This window comes from Stegostoma tigrinum, chromosome 8, assembly GCF_030684315.1.
Source record: "Stegostoma tigrinum isolate sSteTig4 chromosome 8, sSteTig4.hap1, whole genome shotgun sequence".
Lineage (NCBI taxonomy): Eukaryota > Metazoa > Chordata > Chondrichthyes > Orectolobiformes > Stegostomatidae > Stegostoma > Stegostoma tigrinum.
The window spans coordinates 71,712,389-71,731,625 of NC_081361.1; the positions used below are offsets into that span (position 1 = coordinate 71,712,389).

Here is a 19,237-nt window from a genome sequence, read left to right on the forward strand (position 1 = left end):
ACTGTACCAGAATTATTGGGTTCGAAATTTTTCAACAAAGCCCACATGAGGCCACCGGGAAAGGTTAATTTTAAATCTTATTGGGTGAACGTTGAATATACAAGCAGTCAATCTCTATTGCTTCCAACTGTCTGCACTGACTGAATTTGCCCCAAGCGGCCCGCCCAAGGCTCGCATTCTCACGAGTTTATACCCACTCCCACCTCCTTCAGTTTCCTCCAATCTGTTCACTCAAGCATTGCCATTTTCATCATCAGCCTCTCCTCTTTCTAGAGCCTTCTGCCTGTTGATTTTCCACATGTGCCCAGTCTTTTACTCTTTTAAGGCTTCCCCTCCCCCACTCAACACACACACACAAAACCCACCCTACTTTAACTTATGTAATTTGCATTCAGCTACAGACATCTTGCTTTAAACATAGTCAAGCTTTCTCCCACAGCAGCATATTTTACTTTATGCAGCAATGTTTGTTTTATGTCTGGGAACACATGATAACATAAGGACAGAGAGACATTATGGCATCGAATAATCCAATGGAAATTCATTCAACTTAATATTTTATACAAGCATCATATTCTTCAGGCACATAAATATCTAATTAACATTAAACTGGTAGAGCAACATGCTTCCAGTGGTGTGTCATGCTTCAAGTGATCTGGGATAAGATAAAATACAAAATTTTATACCTTCACATTAGTCATTCTTCCGTATCCCCAAGGGTTCTGTTCCTCAGAACCCCGGCAAATGATGACATTCACGAGTGTGAGCTCATTAAGAATTGTTTCAAAATATCACAGATACGCAATTTTTGCCCACAAATATTGATGTTGTCGTCATTTATTTAAATGGGTGGGTGGGCAAATTCACAATTCATGATCTCGCCAAAGGTTTTACTGTACATGCTGTAATATGTAACTGTGATGATATTGTAACTGTGTCTTTTAGAAGTATACTGACATAGCAACCTGAAGAATTAAAACTGATCTAAGTATGATTTGGACAAGATGGGACACTTAAACTGAATAGTTTGGCCCTTTTGTTTTTGGAAATGGCCCCAAAAGAAACGTAAGGAGTACCAACCATCTGAAGCAAACTTTCACAGAAATGACAACAAATATCCGAGGCTAATTCAGAACTAACAGGGCTAGTTCGAACTCAAGCTACTTCTTTGATGCTGCTGAGCTGATTGGCAGGGTCTGAGCAGTAGTTACAAGATCAACTTGCACTGAATGTTCTTTCTATCCCCACAGCTATATTAAAATTGAAGAGCTTGACAGGTTTTTAATGCTTTACTAGAAAGACCATCCATATGGTGTTTGACAAACTGTTCAACATTACCAAATAATTAAGCTGGGGAAAGCATTTTCATATAAAATACTATAATTTACTTGAGCATGAAATAGTGTTCTAATATTCTCATTTTAGTTATAGTCCTTCCCCACAGCCTGACAGATTTCGTATTTTGGCTATGATGGCAATGTGTCTACAGCAAGAAATTTTCAGTAGATTATCATCATTTTATGACAAGCATGCTAGTTTCAACGAAACCCATGATTTCTAATTCTGTAGTTGGTATATTTTGTAAATTAGCTTCTAAAATCGGGAGCGATAGAGCCCTACATTATTTTAGCAATTCTTTCTTAAGATGTCAGCATCACTGGCAAAGCTATCATTTCTCACCCATCCCTAACCTCCCTTGAACTGAGTGGTTTGATAGTCCATTTCATAGAGTAGCGAAGAGTCAGCCATATTACCTGGTTTGGAATCATTTGTAGGTCAAGCCAGGCAAAAATGGCAGATAACCTTCCCTAAAAGACATCAGTGCACCAAATAGTTTGTTTTAAAAGTTTCATGGTCACCATTACAAATCTAGTTGAATTCCATCAGGTGCCATGGGGGATCTTGAACCCAACACCCCAGAGTATTACACTGTGTCATACATTGACATCTCCTCATAATCAGAGACGTTAGGTATTGGACTGGTTAAATATCATACTGTGGGGAAATAAAAACAAGGTCTTCATATGTACCATGGGAAGGGACAGTCAAAGCCAATTTTGAAAACCCTCAAAAATGCATGGGCTAAAGGCAGTTGAGATACACCAGGTCTTTAGGGCATTAATTAAAGGCTATGAAATAAAACAGACAAGAGGAAAAGTAAGTGAGCACATCAGAAATACATGTCTCCTTACTGGGTGGAATGTTGGCACAGTGTTTTTCACTGTTGCCTCACCTTGGAAATCTGCACAGCAAACTTAATTAGGAACCAATTGCCATTCTTGAGCCAGGGGTCCACTTAACGCTGCACACTAGAGCATCGCTTGGCCAAGGCCACAACAATCTCTCTCCTGGGGATAGCAAAGGAAGCAGGCTATGAACAGATGCAGAGCTGCAAGGATAGCTGATGACCTTAACCTGGTTTGTGGCATTCAGAGGGTGCTAATCAATGACTGAAGGTCCTACTCTGTTTGAACATTAACTTACATCATCATCTGCTCCAGGATACTCTGGTCAGAAAGGTGGCCCTAATGTGAGCACCTGGCATTTGACAGCATTCGGTACATCATTAATTAAAGTGGAATAATTGAGGAGTTAGAGCTGGAAAGGATCCAATCTCACCTCATTTCCCTAATAACACAGAGCACCTGTAAATACAGGTTAGAGTTGACCTATTTAAGGAATCTCTAAGTCTGTACAGTACTTGGAAACTTATTACAGTGAGGAGAAAGAACAACCCTTCAAGTTCCATGTATCATTAAGGAAGAAATTAATATCATGCACAAAAACTGATACACTATGAAATTACTAAATCGATCAGGTTATTGATAGATTAATCAGATAGGATAAAAGAAAATAAAAATGTAAAATACATTTACAGCCACTGGCTAAGCAGTCTCATTCCCTCAATTTGTTCAGTTACTTATCCTTTCCACGCACCTCATTGGATTTAGAGCCGAAAGCTGAAGTGTAGCAGGAAGTAATCATGTTTGAATGGAGGCTCTCATATTCTCTGTTTAGACGTCTCACCATTGTACTGGTGACAGTTGAGGATGGGACAATATAGCCGATTACTCTTCACAGAATCCTTTCTAGAAAAAGCATTACCATGTGCATACATCACACCACAGTAAATAATGGAAACACATTCAAGTGTCAAAATGCAAAAGTATAGGTTTTTCAAAAACAAATAAAATGAAAAATACAGAATCCTTACTTTCAGAATCTCCAATCACGTTACAGTTTACAATCTGACTGGACCAAAGACAGGCAATAAGTTTCAGGGGGAAATTTCAGAGCCAAGGCATTTGATGGCATTGCTGCCAATCATGAAATGATTTTAAGAGACGATGCTCAAGAAGCAAGAATTGGGTGGACACATATCTCAGTAAGTTGCAGGTTTGGAGGGATAGGAGTAGGGGAAAGGTCACAGAGAAATGCTGTAACAAAGGAGGATAATGTAAAAGTTGTCTCATTGCCAGACCAGAAGCCAATGCAGGTCAGTGAGCAATTGGGTGATGTCTGAATCGGATATCAGTGAGAGTCAGCGAATAGGCAGAAGAGTTTTGGATGAGTTCATGATCCCAGTTTAGATCATCAAATGTACATTACATTCTGGTTAGGAATGTTGAAACATTTTGTTTAAGATAGATGAAGTGTGAAATCTCAGATACTTTCTAAGAGAATAACACCACAAGATTCCATGGTTTTGTAAAACTAAAATAAATTTTACAGTCCAAGAATGGAAAAGTAAAACATTTGACTTGATAGACGTGTACAAAATGATCTGAGGTATAGATAGAGTGGACAGCCAGAGACTTGTTCCTAGGGTGGAGGTAGCTTTTATGAAGCAACATAGTTTTAAAGTGAGTGCAGGTAGGTATCGGGGAGACGTCAGAGGTAGGTTCTTTACTCAGTGTGGTCGGAGCATGGAATGCATTGCTGGACAGGGTAGTGGAGACGGCCTCATTAGGGGCATTTAAGCGGCCATTGGATAGGCATATGGATGACAATATAAAAGGTAGGCGTGGAGGTTAGATAGATGTTAGCTTTATGGTGAAGACATTTTCCATGTGTTTCTCAGCAACCCAAACATAGAAACAGGAGGGAGGCCATTTGAGCCCCTCAAGCCACTTCCACCATTCATTGAGATCATGGTTGATCTGTGGCCAACTCCACATACCTGCCTTTGGCCCATGTACCTTCACATTTTTTGTTATGAAAGAAAACGTTAGCACCCCCCCACCCCGACAACGAAAACTAAAACACCTCGAACAGTGGACAAATTAACTAAACTAATAACAAACTGAATAAATCCCTGAATATTAACAAACTGGATAAAGCAAGATCCTAATGGTATGCTGTTGCAATAAATACAAGTCCCACTTATATAAAAAGAATAGAATTTAATGCCTCAAAATTGCACAGCCAGGTTTCGTGTCTTCTAGAACATTCTATGCCTTCTCCATTGAATCTTCTGTCAGGAATATTAACTAGTTGTACCGTTGGTACATAGATGGCGCTTTCTCTAAGACATAGAGGAGGCTGTGACAGCTAGTGATTCTTTCGAGAGCTAAGAGCCATTAGTTTTGGCGGACAGCAGCTAGTTCTGCAGCATTGTCCAACTGCCCCTTCCTTTTATAACTCTGATGACCTATCAATGTCTCTTACAATGCTTTCCCCCCTCACATTTTACAAACACCAAATTCTACCTTACTGCCTCCTAATCCACAAGTACTCTATCCAATTTCGCAACACTTTGTTTAACAAAAGTTTATCCATCTCAGATTTAAAATTAACAACTCATCCAGCAACCACTGCCATGCTTGAAACAGAGTTCCAAACATGTTCCACATTTGGTGTAGAGAAGGGCTTCTTAACATCGCTCCTGAATAGTCTGGGTCTAACTCTCAGACTATTCCCCATTGTTCTAGAATCCCCAACTAGTGGAAATACTTTATCTACCCTGCCTTTTCCTGTTAATATCTTGAAGACTTTAATCAGGTCACTCCTGAAGCTTCTACATTCTAGAGAAACCAGGCCTAATCTGTACAATCTCTCCTCATTACTTAACCCAATAAGTCCAGGTATCATTAGTGATACAGAGTCCATCAAAACTCACCAAAATTTACCTTCATCACAAGCGTTTCCAATTCTTTATTTTACAGATCCAGCCTCAGAAGTTCCCCAACAACCAACTATACATTTGCCAGTGTTTCAAACTCCTCCCCCATAACTGCATTCCCCAGTACTCCAGACAATGTTCTCAAGAATCTAATTACTACTGAAGTGTCAGCTTTATAATCAACCTACCTTAATAAGGGGCACTGCCCTTGAATTTCTCCAAACTCAGCCTTCGTTTCCAGCCAAAACGATGTACTTCTGAATCTGCATCCCACTCCAGCAACGAATCATTGGCACAACTCCAGCAAAACCAGACTGATTCCTTTGTTCTGACTGAATGGAGCAAGCCAACTGCAACACTTCAACAACATGAAATCACCTGTCTGCCACTTTCTCTCTCCGAAAAACTCATTGAGCCTTAATGGAATCTGACTGACTATCACAACCCTCCAAGAGTGTGTTCACTTTTTGTTAGGCAGGGCCAAGTCTTTCAAGTATCGTCACATCTAGAGCTTCAAAAGCTGCGATATGGACAAGGCACATATCTTCAACATGCAGAATGGTACAGTTAATGTTCTTGTGTTTGGTTGATAATGTCAAGGATTAATGAGCAGATGAGAAATAGGAGGATGCGAAGTTAAGGGTCCATGTGGCATTCCAGAGGTAACAGTTCAGGAGTGAGAAGGGAAGTTACTACAGGTGATTCGCTAGCCACAAATGGATAGATGGGAATGGAACTGAGCAAGTGCACTCCAAACCAGCCAGACAACAAAGAAGCAGCACTGGAGAAAAACAGTGTTAGCAATCATGCAGAAGGCTTCAGAAAGCCTTCAGAGAAGGATGAGGACTCCTGGAAACACAGTTTGCCATGGTCACAATCACATGGGATGTCCTTTGTGACTATCAGAGGAGCTATTTCTGTGCTGTGACAACAGTGCATACGTGACTGGCAGATTTCACACAACGTCCTCGGAGAGATGTACATGGACTTGTGAGGGGGCAGCATTTTCAAGAACTTTGGACAGGACAGAAAACTTGGAGATGGGACTACAGTTTGAAAGGAGAGAGGGCTCAAAGGTTTTCATAGAAATGAAATAAGGAAACAAGAATTGCAAGTGTGGGGGCAAAACCTGAGGCGAAAGAATCGCACGCAACACAAACAATATCAACCAGCAGACGTCCAGGGGCTGAAATCACATGATTTGGAGTTTGGTAGGAATGCAGCTGAGGGAGTGGAGGTTGGTTGAATAGTTGAGATGGAGAGTGCAACTTATGGTTCTGGTGCTGTTGGGATCAATGCCCCTTGAAATTACTTTGTTGTGTACAACCTATCCTTTCTAACCTTTACACTATGTGGTGTGGCACCTTCACATTTTTTAGTGTAGCTGCACAAACCCAGTATTTCAAAAGGGGACTACTGGGAGTAGCTTGCACAGCTTGTTGTAGGCTGCTGCAGAGTCATGTGCACAAAGCTTGTAGAAAGTATTTGTTAAAGCAATGGAAATGTTGTTACTTGTTGGAGCTGTATAATGTAGATTGTAGCATTAAAGACATCTTCAATTCAATTTCTTTAAGCAGTCAGGAAAATTGATCTTAATGGTAGATGCATCTGCATCCATCGAGGTGATTAAATAAATTGAAAAGTCTATGACAGTGACTTTTTGGACGATACTGATTCAGCAGTTCAAATGGCCTTACCCCAATTTATAGTTTACGTTCTTGTTCAATTCACTGTCAGATTACCATCAAAATCTGAAACAGTTGCTTAGACATCACCGCCCCTAGCTTAATCTTTTTCTCCCAATGAGAAACTATAGGCTCATTTGTCTTTCTTTACAGCTCAGTGACCTAAAGCCTAAACTCATTTGCCATTTGTTTCCTTGAAATCTTTTCACTGTCTCCAGACAGTTATCGCAAAATCGTAAGCTGCAGCAGACAAATCACATCCCCCTATTGTTCACAGGAACCTATTTGCTACGGCATAATTAGCTTAGCAACTAGGAATATCCTATTTGGAAGTCACCTCGCCAGCTTACCCTGCCATTAAATCATTGTTCCACACTGAACCGTACTGAAGGAACAAAGCTGCTCATTTCTGTTAAGGATAGCTGAATCTCAAAAACGCCTGAACTGTTACAGAGATATCACATGGCTAGAATAATGTTGTGGAAAGGCTCCACAGAAATCACATTTCAATGGGACTGCTCACTTTAAAAACAGCTGCCAACTATAAATATTAATACATCCAGTTAAATTCTAAAAATAAATACGCTGTCAAGATAAATAAATCACGTCTATGGCAGACTGGATATTCTGCTATATCGCAGCTGTCACCTCGTGTGCAGACTGAACTTCCACTCACTGAATGACACTCGTGCTCAGACTATTGAATATTCCAGGGTCAACTTAACATGAGTGGTGTGTTTGAGCTCTAGCTACAGCAAATACATCTGAATGTGAAAGGGAAGAACAAGTAACTGCAGGATTAAAATTGAAGAGGCTACTATGCTAAATGTTGTATAGCGAGCAGCTAATGTTCTTCTATATTGAAAAGGACTGTTGCAGAGTGCTGAGCTTCCCAAATCATGCATGCTGAGATTTAGGTTTTTGGAGATTCTGAGACTCTAGATGCAGTTCAGAAACTTACCGAAAAGGAAAATCTTAAGGAGAGAGGATAGTGGATAAATAAAAAATGATAGCTAGGACCCCAGGCCAATTCAACAACTTAGCATTTGATGACTTAGCCTAATAATATTTTAACTACCCCACTACATCAGAGAAGATGAGAGGACCATTTACAACATCTGGGAATGGAATGATACAATTACCCACTGTCCCTTGACATACGCAATGACATTTACCACTTACTAACAATTCCTTGTTGCCAGGCTGAAGTGGTTCAAGAGAGTATACTATTCTTGCCATATAGTAATATGTAACTTTTATCCACTTTTGGTGTCTGGTGTAGAATACAACATCGAGCTGGCAGCACCCCTAGTTGTTCAGCTTCTCCTTTCTTCTCCCCATCACCCTTTATCAAGCAGAGAACAGTAGTTGGGAGAGACTGGAGAGAATTTTCAAGAGCATGCCATTATATTTTACTACAATAAAACCTTTAATTCAGACACAAATAAAGATTCCAACCACACAAGGTCAATTTTTTTTTCCTTAAAAAAGAAACACGTTTTTTTTTCTAAATCCTTTCACAGAATATGGATTAGACCAGCATTTGCTGCCAATTCATAATTGGCCTTGAAAAGGTAGTGCTGAACCATGTGCTAGAATTGCTGTAGAATCCACATGTGATGTGGATATAACCTGTTTGGAATCAATTTCCAGGATTTTGATCCAGTGACAGCAAAGAACAGTTCAGGGTGACGTGTGCCTTTGATTTTGATTTGATTAATCAAAAGTCACAAGTACATCTGGGTAATAGAAGAGATTGCAGAATACAGTTTTACAGCTACAGAGAAGGTGCAGAGAAAGATCAACTCTAATACATTAAGACATCAGTTCATAAGTCTGATAACAGCAGGCTAGAAGCTGTTCTTAAATCTGTTGGTACATGTTTTCAAACTTTTGTATCTTCTGCCTGGTGGAAGAAAGTACAACTGGGATGGCAGGGGTGTTTGATTATGTTGGCCGCTCTCTCAAGGCAGCAGAAAGTATAGATGGAGTCAATGGAAGAAAGGTTGGTTTTTGTAATGGACTGGGCTGCGTTCACAACTCTAATTTCTTGCGGTCTTGGGAAGAGCAGTTGCGCAATAAATCGGTGATGCATCTGGATAAGATGCTTTCTGTGGTACATCTATAAAAACTGGTAAGAGTCATTGTGGACATGCTGAATTTCCTTAGCCTCTGGAGTTGGTGTGCTTTCTAGACTGTAGCATCAATGTGGATGGACCAGGACAGACCACTGATGATATTCAATCTTAGCAACTTGATGCTCTTGACCATTCTACCTCAGCACCACTGATCCAGACAGGTATGTGTCCTCCACTACGTCACCTGAAGTTGATGACCAGCTCCTTCATTTTTCTGGCATTGAGAGAGATTTTTGTCTTTACACCATGCCACGAAGCTATCTCCTTCCTGTACTCTGTCTGATCATTGTTTGAAATCTGACCCACAACAGTGGTGTCATCAGCAGCCTTGCAAATGAAGTTAGAGGTGAAATTGGTCATACAGTTGTAAGCTTATAAGGAGTATTGGAAGGGGCTGAGTACACAGCTTGGTGGGAAACCAGAGTTGAGAATTATTTTGGAGGTGGTGCTGCTGGTTATCATTTCTGATTGCTGTCAGCGGGTCAGGCAGTCAGGGAACAATCGCAGAAGGGGGAGCAGAGTCCGAGGTCATGGAGTCTGCAGGTGTATTATGGTGTTGAAGGTGGAGCTAAAGCCAATAAATAGGAGTCTGACGCAGGTGTCCTTGTTCTCCAAGACATTCTAGGGTTAAGTGTCAGGCCAGGGAGATGGCACCTGCCATGGACCTATTGTGACAGTAGGCAAACTGTAGCAGGTCAAAACAATCTGGGAGGTTGGAGTAGATTACTAACCTCTCAAAGCACTTCATAATGATGAACGTCAGAGCCAACAGGTAGTAGTCATTAAGGCACAATGCCTGATTTTTCTTTGGAACCGGGATGATAGTGGTCTTCTTGAAGCAGGTGGGAACCTCACATCGTAGTAAGAAAAGGTTAACAAAGTCAGCAAATACACCCGCCAGCTGATCCATGCGGGGTCTACTGCACCGTCAGGACTCCATCCAGGCCTGTCCCTTTCAATGGGTTCACTCTCAAGCCAATCTAACATCTGCAGCAGTGACTATAAATACTGATGCATCAGAGGCTGTCATCATTTCACTGACCTTCAGTTCAAAAACAGGCATTAAATACACTGAGCTCATTGGGGAGGGATGCATTGTTGCCAGTGATTCTACTTGACTTCGCTCTGTAGCCCGTTATGGCGTGCACGCCTTGTCCCAGTCAAACGTGTGTTTGTGCGGTTAGTCTGGGACGCTAGTTTACTCTAGTGTTGTCACTTGGCACCCTTATGCCTTTGTGAAGAATGTACCTAGATCTCCTGTATAGGTCAGGGTACCACAACTTGAAAGCCTCAGACATGGACTTCAGTGGGGAGTTGATCTAGTTCATGCAGTTTCCGGTTGGGAGACATTCAGATTAACTTTTGTGGCGTGCAGTCTTCTACACACTTCCTGATGAAGTCTCTGAAAGCAGTGGCATACTCAAGTAGGTTGGCCGCTGAGTTCTTGAATGTTGTCCAGTGAATACTGAATGCTCTTGAATATCCACCAAGAAGCTTGTCCATTACATCAGTTCAGCAACATACAATTTTATGCACCAGATCCTAATGCTTCAGTTTCTGTTTGTAAGCCGAGAGACAGAGCACAGCCGTACAGTCTGATTGACCAAAATGCAGATGGGGGATGCAGCAGTCGGCTGCTTTGATGGTTGCGTAACAATTGTCCAGGGTGTTTGGGCCTCTGGTGGGACAGCAGACATGTTGGCAGCACAGCCTTGAGTTTGTCCTGATTGAAGCCTCCGGCTAATACGAACAAGACCTTGGGGCATTCCATCTCAAGGCTCTTTGTAGCAGTGAATATTTCATCAAGTGAACGCTTCACTTCCGCATGGCGTGGGATGTAAACTGCGATCACGATAGCAGAAGTAAACCCCTGTGGCAGACACCAGGGATGGTACTTGGAGGAGAACATGCATTTGCTGTGTCCATCAAGGTGGTACAAATAACACAGTGTGGAGCTGGAGGAACACAGCAGACCAGGCAGCATCAGAGGAACAGGAAAGGTGACGTTTCGAGTCGGGACCCTTCTTCAGAAGGGTCTGGCAAAAGGGTCCTGACCTGAAACACCAACTTTCCTGCTCCTCTGATGCTGCCTGGCCTGCTGTGTTCCTCCAGCTCCACACTGTGTTATCTGTGGCTCCAGCATTGGCAGTTCTTTCCATCTCTCAAGGTCGTGGAAATTGCAGGTTTAGAAATTGTCGTCAAAGGAACTAAAATGAGCTGCAGCATTTTCTATATGGTAGATACTGCGACAGCAGTGAGTGGAGGAAATGTTAAAAGTGGTGGATGGGGTGTCAAACAAGCAAACTGTTCTGTCCTAGATTGGGATGAGATTCTGGAGTACTGATGATACTGCAATCTTCTAGACTATTCGAGAATATCCCATCATACTCCTGACTTGTAACTTGTAAATGGTGAACATGCTTTAAACAGTCCAGACATGAGCGGCTTACTGCAGAATTCTCAGCCTCTAACCTGCTCTTGCAGCTACAGTATTTATAGGGCTGGTCCAGTTCAGTTTCAAATCAGTGGTGAGCCCGAGGATATAGGCAGTGAGGGATTCAGTGATGGGAATGCTGTTCAATGTGAGGAGGAGATGCTTAGATAATCTCTTATTGCAGATGGCCATTGCCTGGCACTGTGTGGCACAAATGAAACATCTCACCTATCAGCACAAACCTGGCTGCATGCTGAAGAAGGTGATCATCAGCAAAGTGGTGGAAGGTGTTGACAGTGGTATCAAGGGGTTTGACATAATAATAATCTGTTCCTGATCCCTCAGTTTGGGTTCTGCCAGGGCACTAAATCAGCCCAAACCTGGCTGCATGCTGAAGAAGGGTCACTGGACCTGAAACTTTAACTCTGCTTTCTCTCCACAGCTGCTGCCAGATCTGCTGCATTCTTCCAGCAATTTCTGCTTTTCTTCGTGCGCTGCTGTCCAGGTTTTGTTGCAAATGGATACTTGTTGCTTAACACATCTGAGGAGACACAAGTTGTATTGAATGTTGTGCACTGCTATTTGGACAATGTCACTACTGACGTTTTGATAGAAGGAAAGTCATTGACAAAGCAGCTTAAGATGGGTGGGTTCAGCAAACTAAGCAGAGCAACTGAAACAGTGCTAACCGGAGATTGACATAACTGACCTCCAACAATCACACCATCTTTCTTTGTATTAGCTGTGGCCCCAACCAGTAAAGAGCTTTCCCCAAGATTCCTACTGACTACAGTTTTGCTCAGGCTTCTTGTTGCCACATTGCTAAATGCTGCACTGATGTCAAAAGCAGTCACTGTCAACTCACCTTTTGTGATTAGCGTTTTTATCTATGTTTAGTTGTAATGAGGTCAGGATGTGAGTAGCCCTGGCAGAACCCAAACTGAGGGATCAGGAACAGATTATTATTGTGTCAAACCCCTTGATACCACTGTCAACACCTTCCACCGGTTTGCTGATGATCAAAAGCAGACTGATGAGGTAATTGGCCAGTTTGAATTTGTCTGGCTTTTGTCATCTGGACATGACAGCACAATTTCTACATTATCCTGTGCAGTGTTGAAGATTAACTGGAACAGCACAGCTGGTTCTGAAGCAGAAGTTTTCTGTATTATGACAGAATATTTTATGGGATGGAATCTGGCAATGCCTGCTGATCTGTTTCAGGTACAACATTCCACAGAAGAGACACAAGAATATGCTCGATCTGCCTAATGCCTGTCCAGACATAGGAAAGTCTCTAAGTCAAAGTCTACTGGTATAAATGGTACAAAAAACCTCCCCAAAATATGCAGTGTGGCATAGCTGAATAGTCAAAGTCACTTGTTACAGAGTTTTTCATCTTTTTTTTAATGTCACTGCTCATTACACCCTAATTGTGCCAATGGAACAGAAAATTTGGACCACATGGGATTGGTTGTCCTGCATGTCAGAGGACAGAATCAATCTTAAAACAGCACATTGACACCCTGTTGTAAAACACGTCATTTTTATTCATTCAGAGGATGTAGAGTTCATTAGCAACAGCTTGCATTTATTGTCCATCACTAATTACCTCACAGTGTGTGGAGGTGAGCTGCCTCCTAGAATTGCTGCAGTCCCTTACTGTAAGTGCTCCCAAAATGCTGCTCAGGAGGAACTTCCAGGATTTTGACCCAGTTACAGTGAGGGAGCAGCAATATATTTCCAAGTCAGGAACTTGTACGCAACAGTGTTCCTAAGTATCTGCTGCAGGTGTTAACACCTAGCCTTTTACATCCTCCTTCCTTACTGTCTAAGGATGGAAGCATACCTTCCAGGTGAAGCAGCATTTTACTTGTACTCCTTTCAAACTGAGCGACTGCATTCACTGCTCACATCGCAGTCTCCTGTACAATGGCTGGATCAAACATTGACTAGATGACCAGTGAACACCTCCGCTCTGTCCATTATAATAACTCCACTCTTCCAGTCACTCACAACTTAATGTGCCATTTTGCACTCATACTAATATTCCCATCTTATCTCTACTACAGTGCTGCAACAAAGACTTCGACACTCTCCAGGAAAAGTACCTCAGCTTCCGCTTCATTTTACAGCTTTCAGGACTCAACATTAACTTACACTATTTTGGAAACTGAACACTGTCCTTCATTTTCATTATACCATCTTTCATAGTGGGATGTGAACCCATATCCCAGGACACATACCTGGGATTGTGGATTACCAGCCAGAAATCCGATATTAGATGTTACTAATATACCTCAGCCTCCCCAAAATGAGAAACAATTAGCAAAGCTGATAACAGTTAACATTTCTTACAATGGGACCTGAATACAAAGCAGAAGTGTTATGTTTCATGTTATGTTATTCTGGACACTGGAGAGACCACATCTGGTGTACTGGTCACCTTACTTAAAAAGTTTGTACATGCACTGTAAGAAGTTCAGAAAAAGGTTTACTAGACTAATATACAGGCAGGTTAATTTACAAGGAAAAATCAAAGAGGACAGGCTTATATCCTGAAGTTTACAAAAGCAAGGGGAGACTTGATTGAGACATATTAGATCCTGAGGGATCGTCACTGGGTAGATATGGACAGAGGATGTTTCCTTTTATGGAAGGATCGAGAACTACGGGCCACAGTTGAAAAATAACAAGTCACCCACATGAGACAGAGATAAGGCAGATTTTTTTCCCCCCTCATAGAAGGTTGAGAGACTTACGGAAAAAAAATGATGGAAACAGCCTTTGAATATTTTTAAGGCAGAAGTGGATAATTTTTTAGTAACCAGATGGTGAAAGGTAATCAGTGATAGGGGAAATACAGTTTTGAGCCTACACTCAGATCAGCAATGATCTTGTTAAATGATGGGCCAAAGTCAAAAGGCTGAATTGCCTCATATTCCATTCTTGTATTTTCGTGTAACCTAAAAGCAAGGTTTTGTATCAGCAGTGGCATTTTTAAATGGTAAACTTCAATCCAACTATGCCAAGTTAAAAGCAGACATCTTTACAAAATACCTGTCGATGGTACACATAGATTTGAGTGTTACTCTAATTTCTCGTATTTAACACTTAGTAATCGTGACTCCTGTAGTAGCCCGAGTCTGTAATTTTTCATGTTTACTTGAAGCACCCTTTAAATAAATCTGCTCTACCTGGTATATCAATCTCCTATGCTATTTTTAAATGTGACCAATGTGTGCTAAAATTGTTGAGATATAGAGTCTAACTTATTCATGTTTTCCAGCAAAATAACTGGAATGATGGATGTATTCTCCTAACAGGCTGATAAAAGAAGGAAAGAATGGAAAGCTATATTCTCTTCAGCTCTGCCTATTTATAAAAGGTTGCTCTGAGAAAGGTATCATCTGAACAGGAAGGACAAATTGTTGGCACAGAATCTCAATAATAGCAACACAAAAAGCCTAGCAATTCCAAACAGTAACACTTTTAAATCTTTAATCACAATGCATTTTAATCAATCAGCCCACAACATTTTTTTAAAATGAAAAGTTGAAGTCAGCTGCCTACCTAAACCCGGTGGGACATCAGGGCACATCGGTAAAGGCTTCTTCGTGACTGTAAGGTTATGTACCAACTTCCTGCTTGATATAAAGTGATCTTCACTCCCCAGGAAAGTCAGTGAGGTCCCATTGGGCTTTGAGATGTTAAAGTACTGATGCACCTTGGAGTAATTTCTAGTATTAAAGCGGCTGAAGATGTCAAACCTTTGGGTGTAGACGTCCAAGTAGAAGATGGTCATTATAAGAAAGTGCACTAGACACAACAAGAGTACCGCTTTGCATATCCTTTCCAAAGTCTTCCCTAACATCAGTCTGGACATTTTCTGTACACAGCAAGTCAATGGAGAAACACATTGGCTTATCTTCCAGAGATTCTGTCCATTCCAAGTACTACCTGTGAAAAGATTGTATTTATTAAACTTTTCCAATACTTAAAAAGGAGTAAGGTCAGAGGTGATTGAGGGGATGGGGTAGCATCAACTTCAGAACAACTTTAAAATTTAGATGCTATTTGAATGCTATTCAAATTGAGTCTTTTTGCTGAGTGAGAGGGAGGATAGGGGGAGGGGGACGGAGGAAGGGAGGGTGAGGGAAAGGGGAAGAGAGAGACAGAAACGTATTTTTCTTTAGCAATCAACCGCCAAGATCACTAGAGCCCAAAGCCTGCTTTCTACAATGTCCTTCTACTTAGCTGCCCACATCCCTTTCATGCTGTGGTTTTATGCCAACAACATGAGTTTGGGTTCAAGGGAGACTGGTTTGGGAGCTAGCCAAGTCGAGAACTAAATTACACATTAAAAGTAAACGTTATGACACAGACATACAAGGCTCTAATGTCACCACAATATTAATAATAGACTATTTTACACATCTATTCCTCTCTCTTAGCTCTGACTACACTGTGCTATTTATGTCCAGTGAGAATCAACACCTTTCCACTATCATAAGGTTGCTTCAGGGTGTTAAAGCCTTTACTCAACAATATCTACCTCACAATTAAAGAGCATATCATTTTATTTCCTGGATAAGGACGAACTTATTGGATTGTGGAAGGAATTGTTGAGCTTTTCAAAACAAGATACTGAAACTTGTGTGTAGTCTTTATAGTGTTGCTTTATTTAAAGAGTGGAAAAAGATGTGTATAAGGGAGGCAACGGCCTTGTGGTATTATCACTAGACTACTGATCCAGAGACTTGGTAATACTCTGGGACCGAGTTTAAATCTTGCCATGGTAAATGGTGGAAATGAATTTAAGTAAAAATCTGAAATTAAGAATGAAGATGACCATGAAGCACTGTCAATAGTCAGGAAAAGTCCATCGGGTTCACTAATTTCCTTCAGGGAAGCAAACCTGACATCCTTGCCTGGTCTAGTCTGCAGGTGACCCCAGGCCCACTGCAATCTGGTTGATTCTTAATTGCCCAGAGGACAGTTATTCTCTGTCACCTGGGGAAACATCCCAAATTGGTCCTCATTCCCCCAAATAGGGATGAACAATAAATGCTGGCCTAGCCAGAGATGCCCACGTCTTGTGAATGAATTTTAAAAAATGGCCCAGCACCTGGGTATGTACAGAAAGAGGGGTCTGGCCCATCGTAAGTGGCTGATTAGTTTGTGCAATTGGGACTAGATATGGACACTAAAAGACATTGGTCTGGGGACAGCTCTCTGATTGGTTCCTGGACAGCTTATGGCTGTGAGAGACGCACAACGAGAAGCCTTTAGTTCTCTTCAAGGTCAAGTTGTCTGTTGCCCTCTCTGTGGTAAAAATGCCTGAAGCCTGAAGAACGCTTGTTATGTTATCCCAACAGTTGCTGTAAGATGGTGCCCTTAACCAGTAAACAAGAGCCATTTTATGTACCAATCACCCTTTGCCTCCTGTGAATAAGAGATGGAACCTGGAGAAAACAGAATGAAGAACACAAAGTCCTACCATCATCCCAGCAAACCCTGTACAATTGTTCTGTCGACTATGGTCCCCAGGTTTTTCCCCTTTACCAATTAAATCAGTTATTTTGTTTGTCTGCGTGTGTGTGTAGGAGTTTTAAAAAGTGTTTAAATAGTAGACCCATATGTTGATAGCTCATGGCTGTTTACTGGTGATTAGAAGTTACTAATTTGTAATACACAATAATTCTTGTTAAGAACTGGAACCTCATCAGTGTCTTCTGTTAACGTGATTCCATCAAGTCAGCAAATCAGGGACTTTGAGCTTTTGACTACATCGTCAATTTTTGTGGTGATCCTGAAGGAAGGGGAGCTTGAGCATTAGTGCATTTTACCAGAAGGGTCATAACTCACACTAAGATAACAAAGTGTGAAGCTGGATGAACACAGCAGGCCAAGCAGCATCTTAGGAGCACAAAAGCTGACGTTTTCTCTGATGAAGGGTCTAGGCCTGAAACATCAGCTTTTGCGCTCCTAAGATGCTGCTTGGCCTGCTGTGTTCATCCAGCTTCACACTTTGTTATCTTGGATTCTCCAGCATCTGCAGTTCCCATTATCTCTGATCATAACTCACACTATTCCCTTGAGAAAGGGACTATCGTCAGTTCTTCTCCTTCATATATTCTACACGAGTGGGATTGGAAAAGGATGATTTCTAATGATAGAAGCTAGTACAAATTGGCTTCATCTTTCGTGCTATACATTGTGCATTAAATTCCAGCACACCTTATGCCTACAATGCAACAACTTCTTTAATCTTCCTAAAATCGAATGCAGCTTACTGAATTCTGTTGTTGGAACATTGCAATGTGAAGAAAATGACCTCAATCAATCATCCATTTCATGTAGTCAAAGTTTCACTTTACGAAAACCATTTAGTAGTTCGTTCCCAGTTTAAAGGAGAAAATAAAGAGTGGGAGAGAGGATAAACCTGCACATACGTGCATGCCCTAAATCCTCCTTGAACAGAGTAATATCATAATTTCTAACCAGTATGTCGCTGATTAGCTAATTTCCCTGTCAATCACAAGTACAGAAAGCATGCCTGGAAGTGACCGAGACTGATTTCACACAGGTAATTTGCTGGTTCCACTCACTGCAACCTTGCAGGTGAAAGCATCCTGTTTTTAAAATTGGAAGATGCTGTCATGTTTTAAACTACTCTTCATTTTCTTCAAACTCCTGCTATAAATCAGCTAAACTCATCAGTTGCCAATGCAATCAACAGATAATCAATGCATGACAAAGTCCTTCATAGCTAATTGCTTTTGAAGTGGATCTCGTATGGCAAACATTGTGGAGTAAAGGGTGAACCAAATTCACTACAGATCCTCAGACAGCACCTTCCAAGCCCATGACCACTTTCATCTAGAAGGGCAAGGGGAGCAGATTAATGGGACACCACCACCTCCAAGCACCCCGTCAAGTCACTCGCCATCCTGATTTGGAAATAAACCATCAGCTGTTCACTGTTGCTACGTCACAATGCCGGAATTCCCTTTCTAATGGCATTGTAGGCAGCACATGGACTGCAACAGTTCACAGAAGGCAGCTAACCACCATCTGCTCAAGGGCGACTCGGGCAGATAATAAATGCTGGCCAGCCAGCAATGCCAACATCTCACAAGTGAATGAAAATACTATATCTTAATTCTAAATGTGCAGAAGGAGCTTGTCATGACATCAGGTCATATGGAAATGTTACGGAAACTGTTGGGTGTCAGAGATGCTCTGCCTTACCAACCCTGCTATACGGTAGTGTTCAATAAGGCCTGTTAATGGTCATGCACCTGAGCACAGACCTGATCTTACTGTACAGTGACAAGAGGTGTCAGATTCTAAGACTAGAGGCTGGCTATAAACAGCACGTGAACTAAAGTCAGTGGTAATGCCCTAACAGCAGCTTTTAAAAAAGTCTTTTGCTCCAAGTTTTAGAACTTGAAAATCAATGTGAATTAGTAACTGAGGAAGACATGCTGTTATAATTTGAGTAATGGCCTTACATGTGAAGAACCCTTGAGAGAAGAGGAATCTTGGTTTAAATTTGCAGAACACTATCATATGAAAGCAAGCTCTCATTAATCATAGAGATCAACTACACAATGATTACAATCTTTTGCAGGTTGCAGGAGGAATCAGAAATAAAATGATGGCGAACAGGAAGACTTTAACCCTTATCACCAAGCTACTCCAGTCGTTTGGCAGAGTTGTAGACTGCTAGGCAGGTAATGTATTCCAAGACAAAAACAGAAATTGCTGGAAAAGCTCAGCAGATCTGGCAATGTCTGTGAAGAGAAATCAGAGTCACTCGATCCGAAGCGTTAACTCTGATTTCTCTTCAGAG

The 19,237-nt window shown here is 41.4% G+C and overlaps 1 protein-coding gene across 5 annotated transcripts in view; it reads right to left on the reverse strand.

The window, feature by feature from the left end:
* b4galt2 (UDP-Gal:betaGlcNAc beta 1,4- galactosyltransferase, polypeptide 2) overlaps nucleotides 1–19,237 on the reverse strand; it is a 388,743-nt gene that overhangs the window by 308,661 nt on the left and 60,845 nt on the right. For all 5 annotated transcript variants that reach the window (XM_048538619.2, XM_048538614.2, XM_048538616.2 and 2 more), the window contains one exon: nucleotides 14,953–15,339. In XM_048538619.2, the coding sequence (XP_048394576.1) occupies nucleotides 14,953–15,339 (387 nt within the window). The remainder of the gene's footprint in view (nucleotides 1–14,952; nucleotides 15,340–19,237) is intronic.